This window comes from Cervus canadensis, chromosome 3 (assembly GCF_019320065.1).
Source record: "Cervus canadensis isolate Bull #8, Minnesota chromosome 3, ASM1932006v1, whole genome shotgun sequence".
In the NCBI taxonomy this organism is placed as follows: domain Eukaryota; kingdom Metazoa; phylum Chordata; class Mammalia; order Artiodactyla; family Cervidae; genus Cervus; species Cervus canadensis.
In genome coordinates this window covers 70192354-70207897 of record NC_057388.1, presented here as the reverse complement: position 1 = coordinate 70207897, position 15544 = coordinate 70192354, and the positions used below count along the sequence as shown (strand labels likewise).

Below are 15544 nucleotides of genomic sequence, written 5' to 3'. Positions count from 1 at the left end.
TGAAAAACAACTCAAAGAAATAGTTTTCAATATGGAGTCGAATTGACAACACTTTGGCCAATGTATTAAAGTTTAAACTGAGTTTTACCTAACTCAGATGTAGAAAATTGAATTTACCTTTTTTCCTGGAAAACCTGAGTTTTATTTTGCCTGGATGTGTATCTGAACTTATTCTGCTGCTTTACTTGTATATTCATAATCCATGTGTTTTTTTGAGATAGGTGTTATATGAATAACATCCAGTTACAGGAAAAGAAGTTTCTTTAACAACAGTCATAAACACTGGATATACTTGTGTGGTAGATTTAGATAACTTTTTTTAAAAAAAATTGAGGTACAGTTGATTTATAATGCTGTACAGAAAGATGATTCAGTTATACAAATATATACATTCTTCTTTAAAAATATTCTTTTCCATTATGGTTTATCATAGGATATTGAATATAGTTCTGTGCTATAGAGTAGGACCTTGTTGATTATTCATTCTATATATAAAAACTTACATCTTTTAATCCCAATCTCCCACTTCATCCCTCCCTCAACTCTCTCCCACTTGGTAATTACCAGTCTGTTCTCTATGTCTGAGTCTGTTTCATAGGTTCATTTGTGTCATAATTTAGATTCCACATACAAGTGATATCATATGATATTTGTCTTTTTATTTCCGACTTACTTCACTTAGTATGATAATCTCTAGCTGTATCCAAGTTTTCCTTTTTTATGGCTGAGTAGTATCCCATTGTATGTAAGTACCATATCTCATCCATTCATCTGTCAATGGATATTTAGGTTGTTTCCATGTCTTGGCTATTGTGAATAGTGCAGCAATTAATACTAGGGTGCATGTATCTTTTTGAGTTATAGTTTTATCTGGATATATGTCCAGCAATGGGATTGCTGGGTAATATGGTAATTCCATATTTAGTTTTCTGAGGAAATTCCATATCATTTATCACAGTGGCTGCACCAACTTACAGTCCCATCAACAGTGGAGGAGAGTTCCTTTCCTCCACACCCTCTCCAGCTTTTGTTATTTGTAGAGGTTTTAATGATGGCCATTCTGACTGGTGTCAGGTGGTACCTCATTGTAGTTTTGATGATGCTCAGCATCTCTCATAATTAGCGATGCTGAGCATCATTTCATGTGCCTACTGGCCATCAGATAGTATCTTTTTTCATGGCTCATGATAACTTTTAAGGAGTATCAGGGACTGATATTTTAAGGCCTTTTATTATTTATAATGTTATGTAGTCTGATAAATCAGATGTGATTATTTTGTTATGCTCAGCTTTACTGAACATAGGGAATGTACTAAAGATTAATTTCTCACTTTGAATCAAATCTGAAAGGAAATACACATATTTCAAACATCACCCATAAACAAAGAGATATGTTAAGATCCTCAAGTGGTCATTTTATTAAACAAATACAAATTTGAAGTGTTTATGATAAAATATATCAATATTGGACAAAAATGTGTATAAACAGCAATTCTACAACTGAGAAGACATCTCAGTTTTATTAATTTTGGTGACATCTTCCCAACCATGTCTAATCTTCAGTATCTTCTTCCTCAAGCACGGCAGGAGTAGTATGACTTTGCATATCAGGACAACAATTGGAAGGAAAACAGCTATCATAAAAGTTGGAGGTGTATGCCATACAAACTGTTTTATATCTACCCATTTATTCCAGGCAAAAATCAATGCATGTATTGTACCCAGCAGAAGGGAAACAATTCCTAGCTTGCTCTGCAAAAGAGAAAAAGAATTATCTTGGTGAGAATGGTTCATTAAGAGTTTATTTCATCCTATATCATCTAGATCTGTTATGTTGCTTAGAAATTCTTCCGTTCATCTGTTATTGTCCACTCATCTCTTTCCACTCTTTCTACATGTGGGTAATGCCTTTGTCTCCAGGCTATTTAAGTTGAGAAAATTCACAACCATTCTCCTTTTGGTCTCAGATAATCAATAACACTGTCTTTCCTTTCTCCATACCTTGTTTTTCTCTCTTATGATATTTATTTTATGATGCTCTATCCCCTGTGTATTTGCCTTAATTCTGCTTAATAAGAGACATCTAAACTCAGAAACTCTGTCTTATCATCACAGGATCCCTGTAGAATCAACACAATGATTTGCACATTTTAAGTGCTTAATAAATATTGGCAGGTTGACTGAAGGTCAGTGCAAAATCAACTTGATACTAGTGATCTTTATCAATTATGAAGGCAACTAAAGTGATTCAGTTTGAGCAAACTCCAAGAGATGGTGAGGGGCAGGGAAGCCTGGCAGGCTGCAGTACAGGGGTCATGAAGAGTTAGACAGGACTTGGCTACTGAACATGGGGTCATGAAGAGTTAGACAGGACTTGGCTACTGAACAACAACAAAGTTATTGACTATGATTTTGGTATATTAATACTAAAATGAATGATCTTGGCCTTTGTTTAAAAAATCAAACATTTTTGATAAAGTGGAAAAACACTAACAATTATCTCAATGTTTGAACAAAACAGAGATATGTAGACGTGAAGAAAAATTTTAGCTTGCACTGGGATACTTGGCACCATCCAGATAAAGTTATACAAATAATTGTTCACCTATGTAGTTTTATGGCATTCTGACAATAGTTCTTCTAGATATCTTTTGACTTCTATTCACTTTATGGGAAATATTCACTAGACTGCTAGAATGAATCCAACTCACAATTATTCAGCATTAAGCCCCAGTGAATACAATCAAATAGCTAAGTTTATATTTTTAGATATAAATGTCCAAGGGAAATCATAGAGTAATCAGTTCTTGGATTGTTAATGAAAAGTTTCTAGGTTATTAATTAAAAAATATATGTAATTGGTTGAAGATTAATTTACTAAATTTGTATTGTGTACATATTATGGGCTAGGTCGGAGAAGGCAATGGCAACCCATTCCAGTACTCTTGCCTGGAAAATCCCACGGACGGAGAAGCCTGGTAGGCTACAGTCCATGGGGTCCCGAAGAGTCAGACAAAACTGAGCAACTTCACTTTTACTTTTCACTTTCATGCATTGGAGAAGGAAATGGTGACCCACTCCAGTGTTCTTGCTTGGAGAATCTCAGGGACGGCGGAGCCTGATGGGCTGCCATCTATGGGGTCGCACAGAGTCGGACACAACTGAAGCGACTTAGCAGCAGCAGCAGTATGGGCTAGGTATTGTATCTTGAGTGGAATGGGATGGGTTGTCAAGACATAGCGCTTGACTTTGTAATTAAATCTGTAAAGTGACGCACAGCATATGCGTGCCAGGCAGAGCAATGTAAGAAGAAAGTTATTTAATGAGGAATAGACTATTGGCTATTATTTAATGGCTATCAAGCTAAACCCACAAAATCAGCAATTATTGTGCTTGGAAAACATGGCACCATCTCTAAACCACATTTGAATAATTCAGAGGGAGACATTCTTTCTAGCTTAATCAGATGATTAAGGTGTCTGTTGGAGTATATGCATGGATGTGTAGAAAGGACAGTGAGGATTAGCTGACTTTGTGAGATTTCTAAAGATGTCCACTTGTAAAAGATAGAACATTGTGGTTTAGCATCTTGGCAGTGCTTAGGAATGAATTAAGTTCAGCCTTTTGAATATTGTCAGACATGGATCCCCTTGTGAATTCTGGCACATTGTTCTTTTTAGGGTGTGATCTACCACTAGCAAGTTAACCTCAGTGAATTTGAGATAATTTTTTTTTTTGAGATAATTTTGAATTCCAAGAATATTGAGAAACTTCAAGTGAGTAAGTTACAAAAAAATTAACTTGGAAAAAGAAGCCTTTAAAATAAGATACTAGAACAGATAAAATTCCATAGTTTGGTAGATAAAAACTCTATAGTTCAAGGAGGATAGTACAAAGCCATGTAACTTAAAAGGCATGAATAAAGTCAGAGATAGACAAAATTTTTTTCTATTTTTGGAGAACTAAGTAAACAATATTGAATTTCTAAAACATCAAATTTGTTGTTATTAAATAGATAGCAAATGGTCTAATGAGTTTCAAATGTTAGAAATAATATTTTTCTTTGAGTAATGCCTTTTGTATGTGTCTAAAAAACATTTCCCCTATTTATAAGCAAGAGGGAAAATGACAGAAGAGCACATTTTTAATTAGAACAAGTGTGAGATCTTCGTTATTGGAAAACCATGTTATTTTTTATGGGTTAAAGTCTATATGTGTGCATGCCAAGTCACTTCAGTCATGTCCGACTCTTTGCTACCCTATGGACTGTAGCCTGCTAGGCTCCTCTGTCCATGGGATTCTCCAGACAAGAATACTGGAGTGGATTGCCATGCTCTCCTCCAGGGGATCTTCCCAACCCAGGGATCGACCAAGATTGAACCCGGTCTCTTATGTCTCCTGTCATTGGCAGGCGGGTTCTTTACCACTAGTGCCACCTGGGAAGCCTATATACTAAAGTCTATACACTTGGTGTCATTATAAGCACAAAAGGATTTACCTTGCTGAGGAGTCAGAGTTATTTTGTATGTAATTTACCTGAATATAGTGAAATTCTCTCCATGTCAGAGAATCGCTCACAGATGGAATAGATGTCACAGCCAACAGAGCCAGTATTGCAAGTGCCACGATTCCTAGTGACACATAAATTTCCATTCTCCAAACATCATGTTCAATCCAGGAATCTTCGTTATTTTGTTGGACCTAACAGAGGGTGAAAAGAGGAAGGAGAAATATGCAAACAACATTTGTTTCCAGTGTAAGAACCTCCTTCTATGCTCCCTCTACTCTGGAGGACCTGATAACTAGCTGCACTTAGTTGCTCAGTCACGTTCAACTCTTTTCGACCTCAAGGACTGTAGCCCACCAGGCTCCTCTGTCCCTGGGGATTTTCCAGTCAAGAATACTGGAGTGGGTTGCCATGTCAAAGTGGGTTGCCTCCAAGGGATCTTCCCAACCCAGGGATTAAACCCAGGTCTCCCACATTGCAGGCGGATTCTTTACCGTCTGAGCCACCAGGGAAGCACCCTGATAACTAGGGGCCTCCACAAATTTATGATGGTATTTTTTGCATTTCTCTAAGAGAAATGACATAGGCACTATTAACCTCCTTCCTTGAATGCAACATTTATATAATCTGTTTTATTAACTTATATAATAGCTAATGGTTAGAATTGTCATATGTGGTAAAGAAGCAGAAAATACAAAGTTAGCATTAAAAATAAATCTTCTAAGGGTGGTAGAAGATTGAAATGTGGCTCTGTCCATGAACAAAACACGTATTTATGTTGTTAAAGTTGTGAAGTCGCTCAGTCATGTCTGACTCTTTGCGACCCTGTGGACCGTAGCCTGCTAGGCTCCTCTGTCCATGGGATTCTCCAGGCAAGAATACTGGAGTGGGTTGCCGTTTCCTTCTCCAAAGTTGTAGCTTACTATTTTCAGCTTAAAAAACATTCCTCATGTAGAATTATAGAACTGAGCCTAGTGAAGAGTTAAAAAAAATTTTTTTTTAGAACAGAGTACTTTCTTAACACAGGGTTTCAACAGAGGTTTGGGGTACTGATATTAAAATAAGAAAGAATTAATTTGTTAGGAGACTTAGACTTTTAGTTTAATGGTCAGCCATGTCATCCTACCTGTTGATATGCCCAGTTCAGCAACTTATATCTGTAGGACCGCCTCATCGGATAGGATAAACTGTAAATTGCATGTAGTACAGCAAAAAAGAAACTGAGAAGACCAAACTGCTTTCTTGTTACCATCCACCTATCCAACCAATGTGGAAATTTCTTATACTTAGTTCCATTATGAAGCTGCACAATGGCTGCTATCACACCCGGCAAATAAACCAGTGCCAAGAGGGTGATGGAAACCATTGGCAAGACTTTGTTGATGACCAGGATTGGAATTTTATAAAAATACTGTTGATGGGAAGTCACGAAAGGGTGAATTATTTCCCTCAGAAGAGTGTAGAGAAAAGTCAGAGATGATACAATAGCGGCGATTTTAATTGGCAAGCGCCACTTTGGAAAGAGTTTCTGTTTGTGCTGAAGCTCTGGGGGGCAATCAAATTCGTCAAAATGGGTTGTTTGGTGCAAGTGCAAAAGCACAGGTCTTTTCAGCATGCCGAACTCTTCTGAGTCTTTATTCTACAAAGGAAAGAAAATAGACATCTTAAAATTGAACAAAACAATGGGATGTCTCTCAAACTAATTACTTACTGCTCATTGTGCTTATCAGTAAAAAAGGACATTTAGAACCCTACTTTTGTATACTGATTAACTGAAGATGGCATACACTAGGTGGTAATGATCAAAAGTGCACTTAGATATCCTATCTTTGTTGGCTGCTGCTGCTAAGTCGCTTCAGTCACGTCCGACTCTGTGCAATCCCAAAGACGGCAGCCCACCAGGCTCCTCTGTCCCTGGGATTCTCCAGGCAAGAATACTGGAGTGGGTTGCCATTTCCTTCTCCAATGCATGCATGCATGCTAAGTCACTTTAGTCATGTCCAACTCTGTGCGACCATATGGATAGCAGCCCACCAGGCTCCTCTACCCACAGGATTCTCTAGGCAAGATTACTGGAGTGGGTTGCCATTTCCTTCTCTTTGTTGGGGTTCTCCATAATTCCTGTTACTCATTTTTCTTTAATTCAGAAGAAATACATGCTTCAGATACATTCACTAGATCTCAGACCACTGTGTTTCTATCTTGCAAGCATAAAAGAATGAAATAATGCAACTGGGAAACAAAAACTGAAAAACTAAAAAAAAAAAAAAATCCAATAATCCTTGGTAAAAATAATAACACTTATAAATTGTCATAGTCATATTTGTTTTATAATTTTTATGGTTACTGGACAACTCTCTGTGAAGATCTGAAGAATGAATTCTTCATTCATTCAAGTACAAAGGACCAGGAATAATACAGTCATTACTATTAGATAAAAACATGTAATTTGCATCATGTAGTCTTTTTTAAAGATTAATTTCTATTGGAGTGTAGTTGATTTACAATGTTGTGTCAGTTTCTGCTGCATAGCAAAGCAAATCAGTTATACATATACACATACCCACTCTTTTTCTGATTCTTTCCCCAAATAGGTCATTACCGAGTATTGAGCAGAGTTCTCTATGCTGTACAGTAGGTTTTTATTAGTTATCTATTTTATATTTGGTAGTGTGTATATGTCAAGCCTAGTCTCCCAACTTATCCCTCTCTCCCATCCTATAGACTTATAGTCACAAAATGTTTCATTTGTATAAGTACTGACAGATAAATTGTTAAATGGTACAAAGACGATGTAAGGAGTTAAATCCCACAGGGATGATCTATTTCCTGAGAAAGTTATATTTCTTTACCCAGTTGCATTTATAGGTAGCCATCGATTCAAAAGTGTATGTTTAGTTTGTCACTTCCACAACTGCCTGATATAGCAGCAAATTTTAAAAAAACAAAATAGAAACATATCAGTGTTTCATATTGTTACTTTATGAATAAATTTTTCACTCAATATGTTATTCCTAATTTCTCAGAGCTCTGTATACAGACCTATAACATTTTAATGCTCAAAATGATGTTACTGATTATCTTATTTCCTCACTTTCTGCAGAGTAACTTTAATTCACATAGTTCTGTATCATTTTTCATGTTTAAAAATGACCTCTTGTCATTTGACTTTTACTTTCAGTAATAAATCACAGCTACATCCAGTAATTTCTCCAATTACTCCATTTAGAAGGGAGCTGAGCTTGATGTAGATTCTGCCATCTCTGCAGGTTAAAATAGTCCACTGAGATCAATTTTCTGGTTAAGGGTGAAGAATTATGGGACAGCAACAAGACAGTTCACTTGAAAAATGAAAATGATTTTATGCACATTTTAGACAGTATCTACTTGTACTACTTAATTTTTCTCTATTAAGATAACTAAGATAAAATAAATACTTTCTGTTAAAACTGTAGTTGATATCAGTTGGAAGGGTAAAAAGTTTGGAACCACTCATTAAGCAGTTTGAAACCACTCATTTTCCACCACTCATTAAGTCAGTAAGTTAGTAAAAAGCATTTAATCTTGATGTGGGGTAAAAGTGTGACAGATGATTCTTATTCCAAAATTGAATTTCTTTGGTTAAATAGTGAATCGTCAATTAACTTGATGATCTCTTGGTAAGATGCCATGGTGCCTATGAAAAAGCACATTTGTGAAACTACTGTTATATGGGCGTTGATGACTTGTTCAAAAAACTTAGACCCACAGAATGTTAGAAAGAATTGGAGGGCCTTGGAGATGATCTGGTCCAACTCTCTCACTTTATAGATAAACCAAGACCCAGGGTTTTCAGCGACTTATTCAAGGTTATTTGGCTAAGTTCATGACCATCAAGGTACAACATTTCTTATAGCCCACACTGCCCTTTACCCATCACAATATCAGTACCAGGAATCACAGCAAAGGGTGAAAATCACTTATTTATAACATTAGGAGATACTGAACAGCATTTGAATTATTTATAGATTTTAATTATTATTTTACCAAATAATCATCTTCTAGATTTCTCCTAGGCTTCATTTTCCAAAGGTCTTCTTGGTTTGTGATGTCTTGTCTGCTCTCCATTAATTCTATAAAATAGTATGACTTCAGCCACCTATGAAAATAAAAATTACTGTCTTTATGTCTATGCTATTTATGATATTAATGTTTGATAGGGAAATGTGAAAAATTAACTCATATGAGGGCTAGTGTGACAAAATACAGTTTAAAATACAGTGACTGAGTGACTCATTTAACCTCACATTATAATCTAAAAATTCAAACAAGTGCTCTTGTGTCAATAGTAAGTGTATTTTTTTGTCCAGCTATCAGTGCAATAAATGACCCAGGTATCTATATGAAATTCAAAGAGTCAGATATTGCCTTTTATTTTAGGAGACTTTAACTTCAGGTGTTCATTTGGAGGAAAGTTAATTCCCCTCAAAGATAAATAGAATTGGGAATGCAGTTTTTCAAGAGTAACAATATTGTCAACGGTGGTTAGAGTTTGATGATATAGGATTATATTTCAGGAAGCTCTATTTTAATAGATTTTTGGGTTGACATGAATCTGAAACAATAGTAAAAACAATTTTATGGGTATATGTATTATTAGTTTCAGAAAACAAACAGAATAGACAGTCTAGTAAGGTGAACCCTAATAGCACCATGAAGGACTGAAATGTTGTATCTTCAGAGTGCCATTTTCCCATTGGAGTTACAGACATGGTTTTGTTGCAAGACATGCATTGCTAGTATTTTTCCAGTGGGGTTGTTGAGATGTATTCAATCACTGACATGTCCACTCTCCTGGTTAGCCCCAAGGAAATTATTTTGTCACACTTCCTATCAGATAAAAGATGCCGAATGAATTATGGACGGAGGTTTGTGACACTGTACAGGAAACAGGGATCAAGACCATCCCCAAGAAAAAGAAATGCAAAAAAGCAAAATGGCTGTTTGAGGAGGCCTTACAAATAGCTGTGAAAAGAAGAGATGTGAAAAGCAAAGGAGAAAAGGAAAGATATATCCATTTGAATGCAGAGTTCCAAAGAATAGCAAGGAGAGATAAGAAAGCTTTCCTCGGCGATCAATGCAAAGAAATAGAGGAAAACAATAGAATGGGAAAGACTAGAGGTCTCTTCAAGAAAATTAGAGATACCAAGGGAACATTTCACGCAAAGATGGGCTCAATAAAGGACAGAAATGGTATGGATCTAACAGAAGCAGAAGGTATTAAGAAGAGGTGGCAAGAATACACAGAAGAACTATACAAAAAAGATCTTCAGGACCCAGTTAATCACAATGGTGTGATCACTCACCTAGAGCCAGACATCCTAGAATGTGAAGTTAAGTGGGCCTTAGGAAGCATCATTATGAACAAGCTAGTGAAGATGATGGGATTCCAGTTGGGCTATTTCATATCCTAAAAGATGATGCTGTGAAAGTGTTGCACTCAATATGCCAGCAAATTTGGAAAACGCAGCAGTGGCCACAGGACTGGAAAAGGTCAGTTTTCATTCCAGTCCCAAAGAAAGGCAAAGCCAAAGAATACTCAAACTAACTGCACAGTTGCATTCATCTCACCAGCTAGTAAAGTAATGCTCAAAATTCTCCAAGCCAGGCTTCAACAGTACCTGAACCGTGAACTTCCAGATGTTCAAGCTGGTTGTAGAAAAGGCAGAGGAACCAGAGATCAAATTGCCAACATCCGCTGGATCATCGAAAAAGCAAGAGAGTTCCAGAAAAATATCTATTTCTGCTTTATTGACTATGCCAAAGCCTTTGACTGTGTGGATCACAACAAACTCTGGAATATTCTGAAAGAGATGGGAGTACCAGACCACCTGACCTGCCTCTTAAGAACTCTGTATGCAGGTCAGGAAGCAACAGTTAGAACTGGACATGGAACAACAGACTGGTTCCAAATCGGGAAAGGAGTACGTCAAGGCTGTATATTGTCACCCTGCTTATTTAACTTATACGCGGAGTACATCATGAGAAATGCTGGGCTGGATGAAGCACAAGCTGGAATCAAGATTGCCAGGAGAAATATCAATAACCTCAGAAATTCAGATGACACCACCTGTATGGCAGAAAGTGGAGAGGAACTACAGAGCCTCTTGATGAAAGTGAAAGAGGAGAGTGAAAAAGTTGGCTTAAAGCTCAACATTCAGAAAACTAAGATCATGGCATCTGGCCCTATCACTTCATGGCAAATAGATGGGGAAACAGTGGAAAGAGTGGCAGACTTTATTTTTTGGGGGGCTCCAAAATCACTGCAGATGGTGACTGCAGCCATGAAATTAAAAGACTCTTACTCCTTGAAAGGAAAGTTATGGCCAATCTAGACAGCATATTAAAAAGCAGAGACATTACTTTGCCGGCAAAGGTACATTTAGTCAAAGCTTTGGTTTTTCCAGTAGTCATGTATGGATGTGAGAGCTGGACCATAAAGAAAGCTGAGCACCGAAGAATTGATGCTTTTGAAATGTGGTGTTGGAGAAGACTCTTGAGAGTCCCTTGGACTGCAAGGAGATCCAACCAGTCCATCCTAAAGGAGATCAGTCCTGGGTGTTCATTGGAAGGGCTGATGTTGAAGCTGAAACTCCAATACTTTGGCCACTTGATGCGAAGAGCTGACTCATTGGAAAAGACCCTGATGCTGGGAAAGATTGAAGACAGGAGGAGAAGGGGAGGACAAAGGATGAGATGGTTGGATGGTATCATCGACTCAATGGGCATGAGTTTGAGTAAACGCCAGGAGTTGGTGATGGACAGGGAGGCCTGGCGTGCTGCAGCCCATGGGGTCTGAACTGAACTGAATTGAACTTTCTTTAACACCCTTCGCAGATCCTCACATGGGCTTGATGTAAGATTTTTTAGGAAAGGGAAACATATAATGTCACAATATTATTCACTGTTTTATTAGTTCTAAATTTATTTCCATAGGAATATATCACCAATTTGTCCATTATGAAATTCAATAAGAAAACAGATTAGCTATTCAACCATTTGACTGATAGAAACATTCCAAGTGTTTCTGAATTTTGTTTTTGTTGTTTAGTCGCTAAGTCATGGCTGACTCTTTTGTGAGCCCCTGGACTACACCCTTCTAGGCTCATCTGTTCATGGGATTTTAGACCACTTGTCATACTTTATTAAGTGGAAAGTTGTTTCCAGTAGTTTAAAACACATCAAAACTTTCTCCAACTTAAGAAAAATTATTTGTTTTTATTTTTTAGCTGTGCTGAGCAGCATGTGGGATCTTAGTTCCCCAACCAGGGGTCAAATTTGGATCCCCTGCATTGGAAACACAGAGTCTTAACCACTGGACCACTGGGGAGGTCCCCATTCTCCAACTTTTAGAGGTTTGAGCTTCACAAAGAATAAAGAGGAGCCGTCTTTACGTAATGCACCTTTGTTGAAGTGCTCTGAGAACATTTTCCATATTTTGTTTCTTTCAAAATTTCACAATATTCCTGCTGAAATTATTTGTTTTGGTCTACCCACATTTTTTTCTCCACTTATGTTTATGATCTAAAACACATTTCCTATCCAAAGAAATGCCCTCTTTGGCCACAGACGTGGGCATGTGACTCAGTCTTGATTAATGACAGTCCTCAATTCTATTCATCACACTGATTATTTGGGGGATGGTACACATCTCTATTTGAGCCAAATAGAGTCCTTCTCTGAAACATTTATATTTGGAAGTGGAAGATAAATAGAAGATGTCTTTAACATTTTGTTATATTGGGATGATACAAGCCTATCATGCCTTCTGCATGCTGAAAGGAAGAAGGTATCTTCAACAGGACAGAAGAAAGCCAACACACAGAAGTCTAGGCAACAAATAGGGACAAACACAGAAGAGTCCTGGCATATTCAAGTATTTAGAGTCTCTGAAACCAGATCCTGAATTTTTTCGTTACACAAGCCAATACATTACCTATTTTGCTTGTTAGTTTGAGTTAGGTATGTATCACTGGCAGTTGAAAGAGTTTCGAGTAAAGCATATGGCAATCATCAAGTATCCATGAATGCAAATCTATGACTGACAATAAGGGAGGAAAAGGAGAAAAGAGATTTCATGTCTGCTCTGGGGCAGTTTATAGTCTATTTCCTTAAGAAGTATTATTCCAAATCATTTGGTGATCTAACCAACACTATTATTGTGGTAATTTGGGAGTTTGTATGTGACTAGGAATACAAGGTCTATCTATTGTAATCAAAGACAAATAATTCACTATGTTTAGAAGATGTTTTAACTGTGAGTTTCAGGATGGTAAAGATTTTAACATACAAATCTATACTTATTCAATATTAAGTCATTAACCATACTGTGAGCAAGGTAGGCAGTGGGAATATAAAGTTAAATGAGATGGAGACTCTGCTTTCAAAAACCTCAAAGTTTAGGAGACAAGGCAGACATTTCAATAGCTGACTACACGGTAGTGCAATGTATTGGAAAGGAAGACAAAATTTTATGGACAGAAGGAGGCATGAGAAGGGTGAGGGCTGTCATCTGGCCTGGCCTTGGGGCATCTAGCAAGCTGGCAGTATTTGTTAATTGAGAGCCACTGAGTACAGAATCTGGGTGAAAAGCCGGAGTGGCCCTGGGGAGGTATCCAGCCGTTCATCTGTGAGGTAGGAAGACCATGTGGAAGAGCAAAGGAAAACCCAGGCAGCAAGGGAGCTTGTGGACTGTGAGGCCCACAGTCCACTCTGTACCCTGAAGCCAAGAAAATAAAATATCAGTCAAATAAAATATGGTGCTTTCCCTCACACATTAACCAAATATATAATTTAAGTTCTACAATAAGATTTTTTCATCAACAAAAACAACAGGAAACAGCACAGTATTCAGATGTTAGGAACTCCAGAATTTGATCCATTAAAACCTGAAGTGTATTTCTTTCATCACCATTAAAACCCAAAGCGTATTTCTGATGTGACTGTTCCATTTTGCTGTACCAGGATCTGACGTTCCTGCTAAGTAATTTTTTTCTTTTTTTTTTCCTGCTAAATATTAACACAGCCCAACTGACTTATGTTAATGTCAAAGAATTTAGAATAGGAAGAAACTCAATGACTGTGATACATCGTGAGTTTCGTTGCATTTCCAAACCTCCTATCTATACTTTCAACTGCAAACTATGTATTTAACTATGTAAACGGGAGATTTTTTTCCCCAATGGGCTGTGTTGTTAGGCATTGCTTCCTCCCTGTGCTTAACATTCTGTGCTAAATGAGTGAACTTTTACTAAATGAAGAAGAAAAAATTTTTAAAAAAAGAACACAGTCGGGAATTTGGAAGTGTTGGTAAATTTTATGTCTACAAACTTCTTCCAGTGGTTTTGACCTCTGACAAATATAAAGCCTTGATTGACTATTTGGAGGGAATTTGAACCCAAAGCGGATCCTGAGAGTCAGACTAATGTTCCCAGGACTTAAAAACTTTCTGTTACAGGAACCCTGAAGACAAATTGCACGATTTTAAGTGCTATATACCAATCATTCATCAATGCTATACAAACTCGTGACGCTTTTGCCAAGTTGGAAAACTTGACATCAGAGCCCGACCTTAGGACAGACTTAACAACTCATCATATCCCCTGAGTCCCCAGCGAGAAGGCTTTTCTGTGAGTCCCCGTCTGCCAGCCCCTGGACCGGCCTCAATGGAGCAGTGTGCTCTGCGGAGAGTTCGCTGGAAGGCAGCGAGTCCCGAAGCGCCACACAAGGGGCAAATTGAGCTGTGCTCGCCCACAAGCGTCGCCGCCCGAGTCCTGGGACGGATCGCAACCCGCTACACCCCTCGCGAGGCTGGGAGCCGGCGCCCGGCCTCGCAGGGACACCCAGAGACAGGGAGCAAGGCGAACCAGAACGATTCAAGATACTCACCCGCTTCTCGGCGTGACCTGATGGTAAGTTGCGGCCGCAGCGCCTGCCCGGAGGTGCCAGCCAGCCGCACGCGGCGCCCGTGCCTCCAGAGAGCTAGCCTGGGCTCCCGGGGCAGACCCCGCCTCCTTGTCAACTGCCCGTCCAGCGCCACCTGCCGGCGCCCGGCGTCGCCAGGCTCCTGCTTGACTGGACGGTCCTGGGAGGTCCCAGAGCCCAGTTTAGGTTTTTTCCCTACCGAGCCATCCGGCCACTCCCGATTTTCAGAGAGCCCGGTCCTCTGCCTGAGGTTGGCTCCGCGCCCCCTCGATCCTCGATTTTCTTTCCTTTCCTTTCCTTTACCTTCCTTCTCTCCGTCCCTCTCTCCCTTCTCCTCGCCTTTCTTTAATGAATGCTTTATCGAGCATTCATACAGTTCTTTAAAACAGTGGTTCTCAAAACTAACATAAATCCCCCGGCTGTATGCACCCGCGCCCGCATACAGGCTCAGTAGCTTAATCGTGTCCAACTCGTCATGACCCCATGGACTGTAGCCTCCTACGTTCCTCTATTAGTGGAATTTTCCAGGCAAGAATGCTGGAGTGGGTTGCCATTTCTTTCTCCAGGGATCTTCCCTACCCAGGGATCAAACCCACGTCTCTGGAGGCTCCTGCATTAGCAAGCAGATTCTTTACCACTGAGCCGTCTGGGAAGCCATGTATCTCCTGTTCAGTTCAGTTCAGTTCAGTCGCTCAGTCGTGTCTGACTCTTTGCGACCCCATAAATTGCAGCACGCCAGGCCTCCCTGTCCATCACCAACTCCCGGAGTTTACTTAAACTCGTCCATCGAGTTGGTGATGCCATCCAGCCATCTCATCTTCTGTCGTTCCCTTCTCCTCCTTCCCCCAATCCCTCCCAGCATCAGGGTCTTTTCCAACGAGTCAACTCTTCGCATGAGGTGGCCAAAGTATTGCAGTTTCAGCTTCAGCATCAGTCCTTCCAATGAACACCCAGGACTGATCTCCTTTAAGATGGACTAGTTGGATCTCCTTGCAGTCCAAGGGACTCTCAAGAGTCTTCTCCAACACCACAGTTCAAAAGCATCAATTCTTCGGCCCTCAGCTTTCTTACAAT

The 15544-nt window shown here is 39.0% G+C and overlaps 1 protein-coding gene across 1 annotated transcript; it reads right to left on the bottom strand.

The window, feature by feature from the left end:
- Window positions 1–1390: 1390 nt before the first annotated feature.
- STEAP1 (STEAP family member 1) lies at window positions 1391–14574 on the bottom strand. The gene is made up of 5 exons (XM_043463410.1): window positions 14435–14574; window positions 8534–8645; window positions 5634–6146; window positions 4537–4701; window positions 1391–1752 (listed from the first exon to the last, which is right to left on the bottom strand). The coding sequence occupies exons 2-5, from the start codon at window positions 8612–8614 to the stop codon at window positions 1495–1497; spliced, it is 1017 nt and encodes a 338-aa protein (XP_043319345.1). The 5' UTR covers window positions 8615–8645; window positions 14435–14574; the 3' UTR covers window positions 1391–1494.
- Between the last annotated feature and the right edge of the window lie 970 nt (window positions 14575–15544).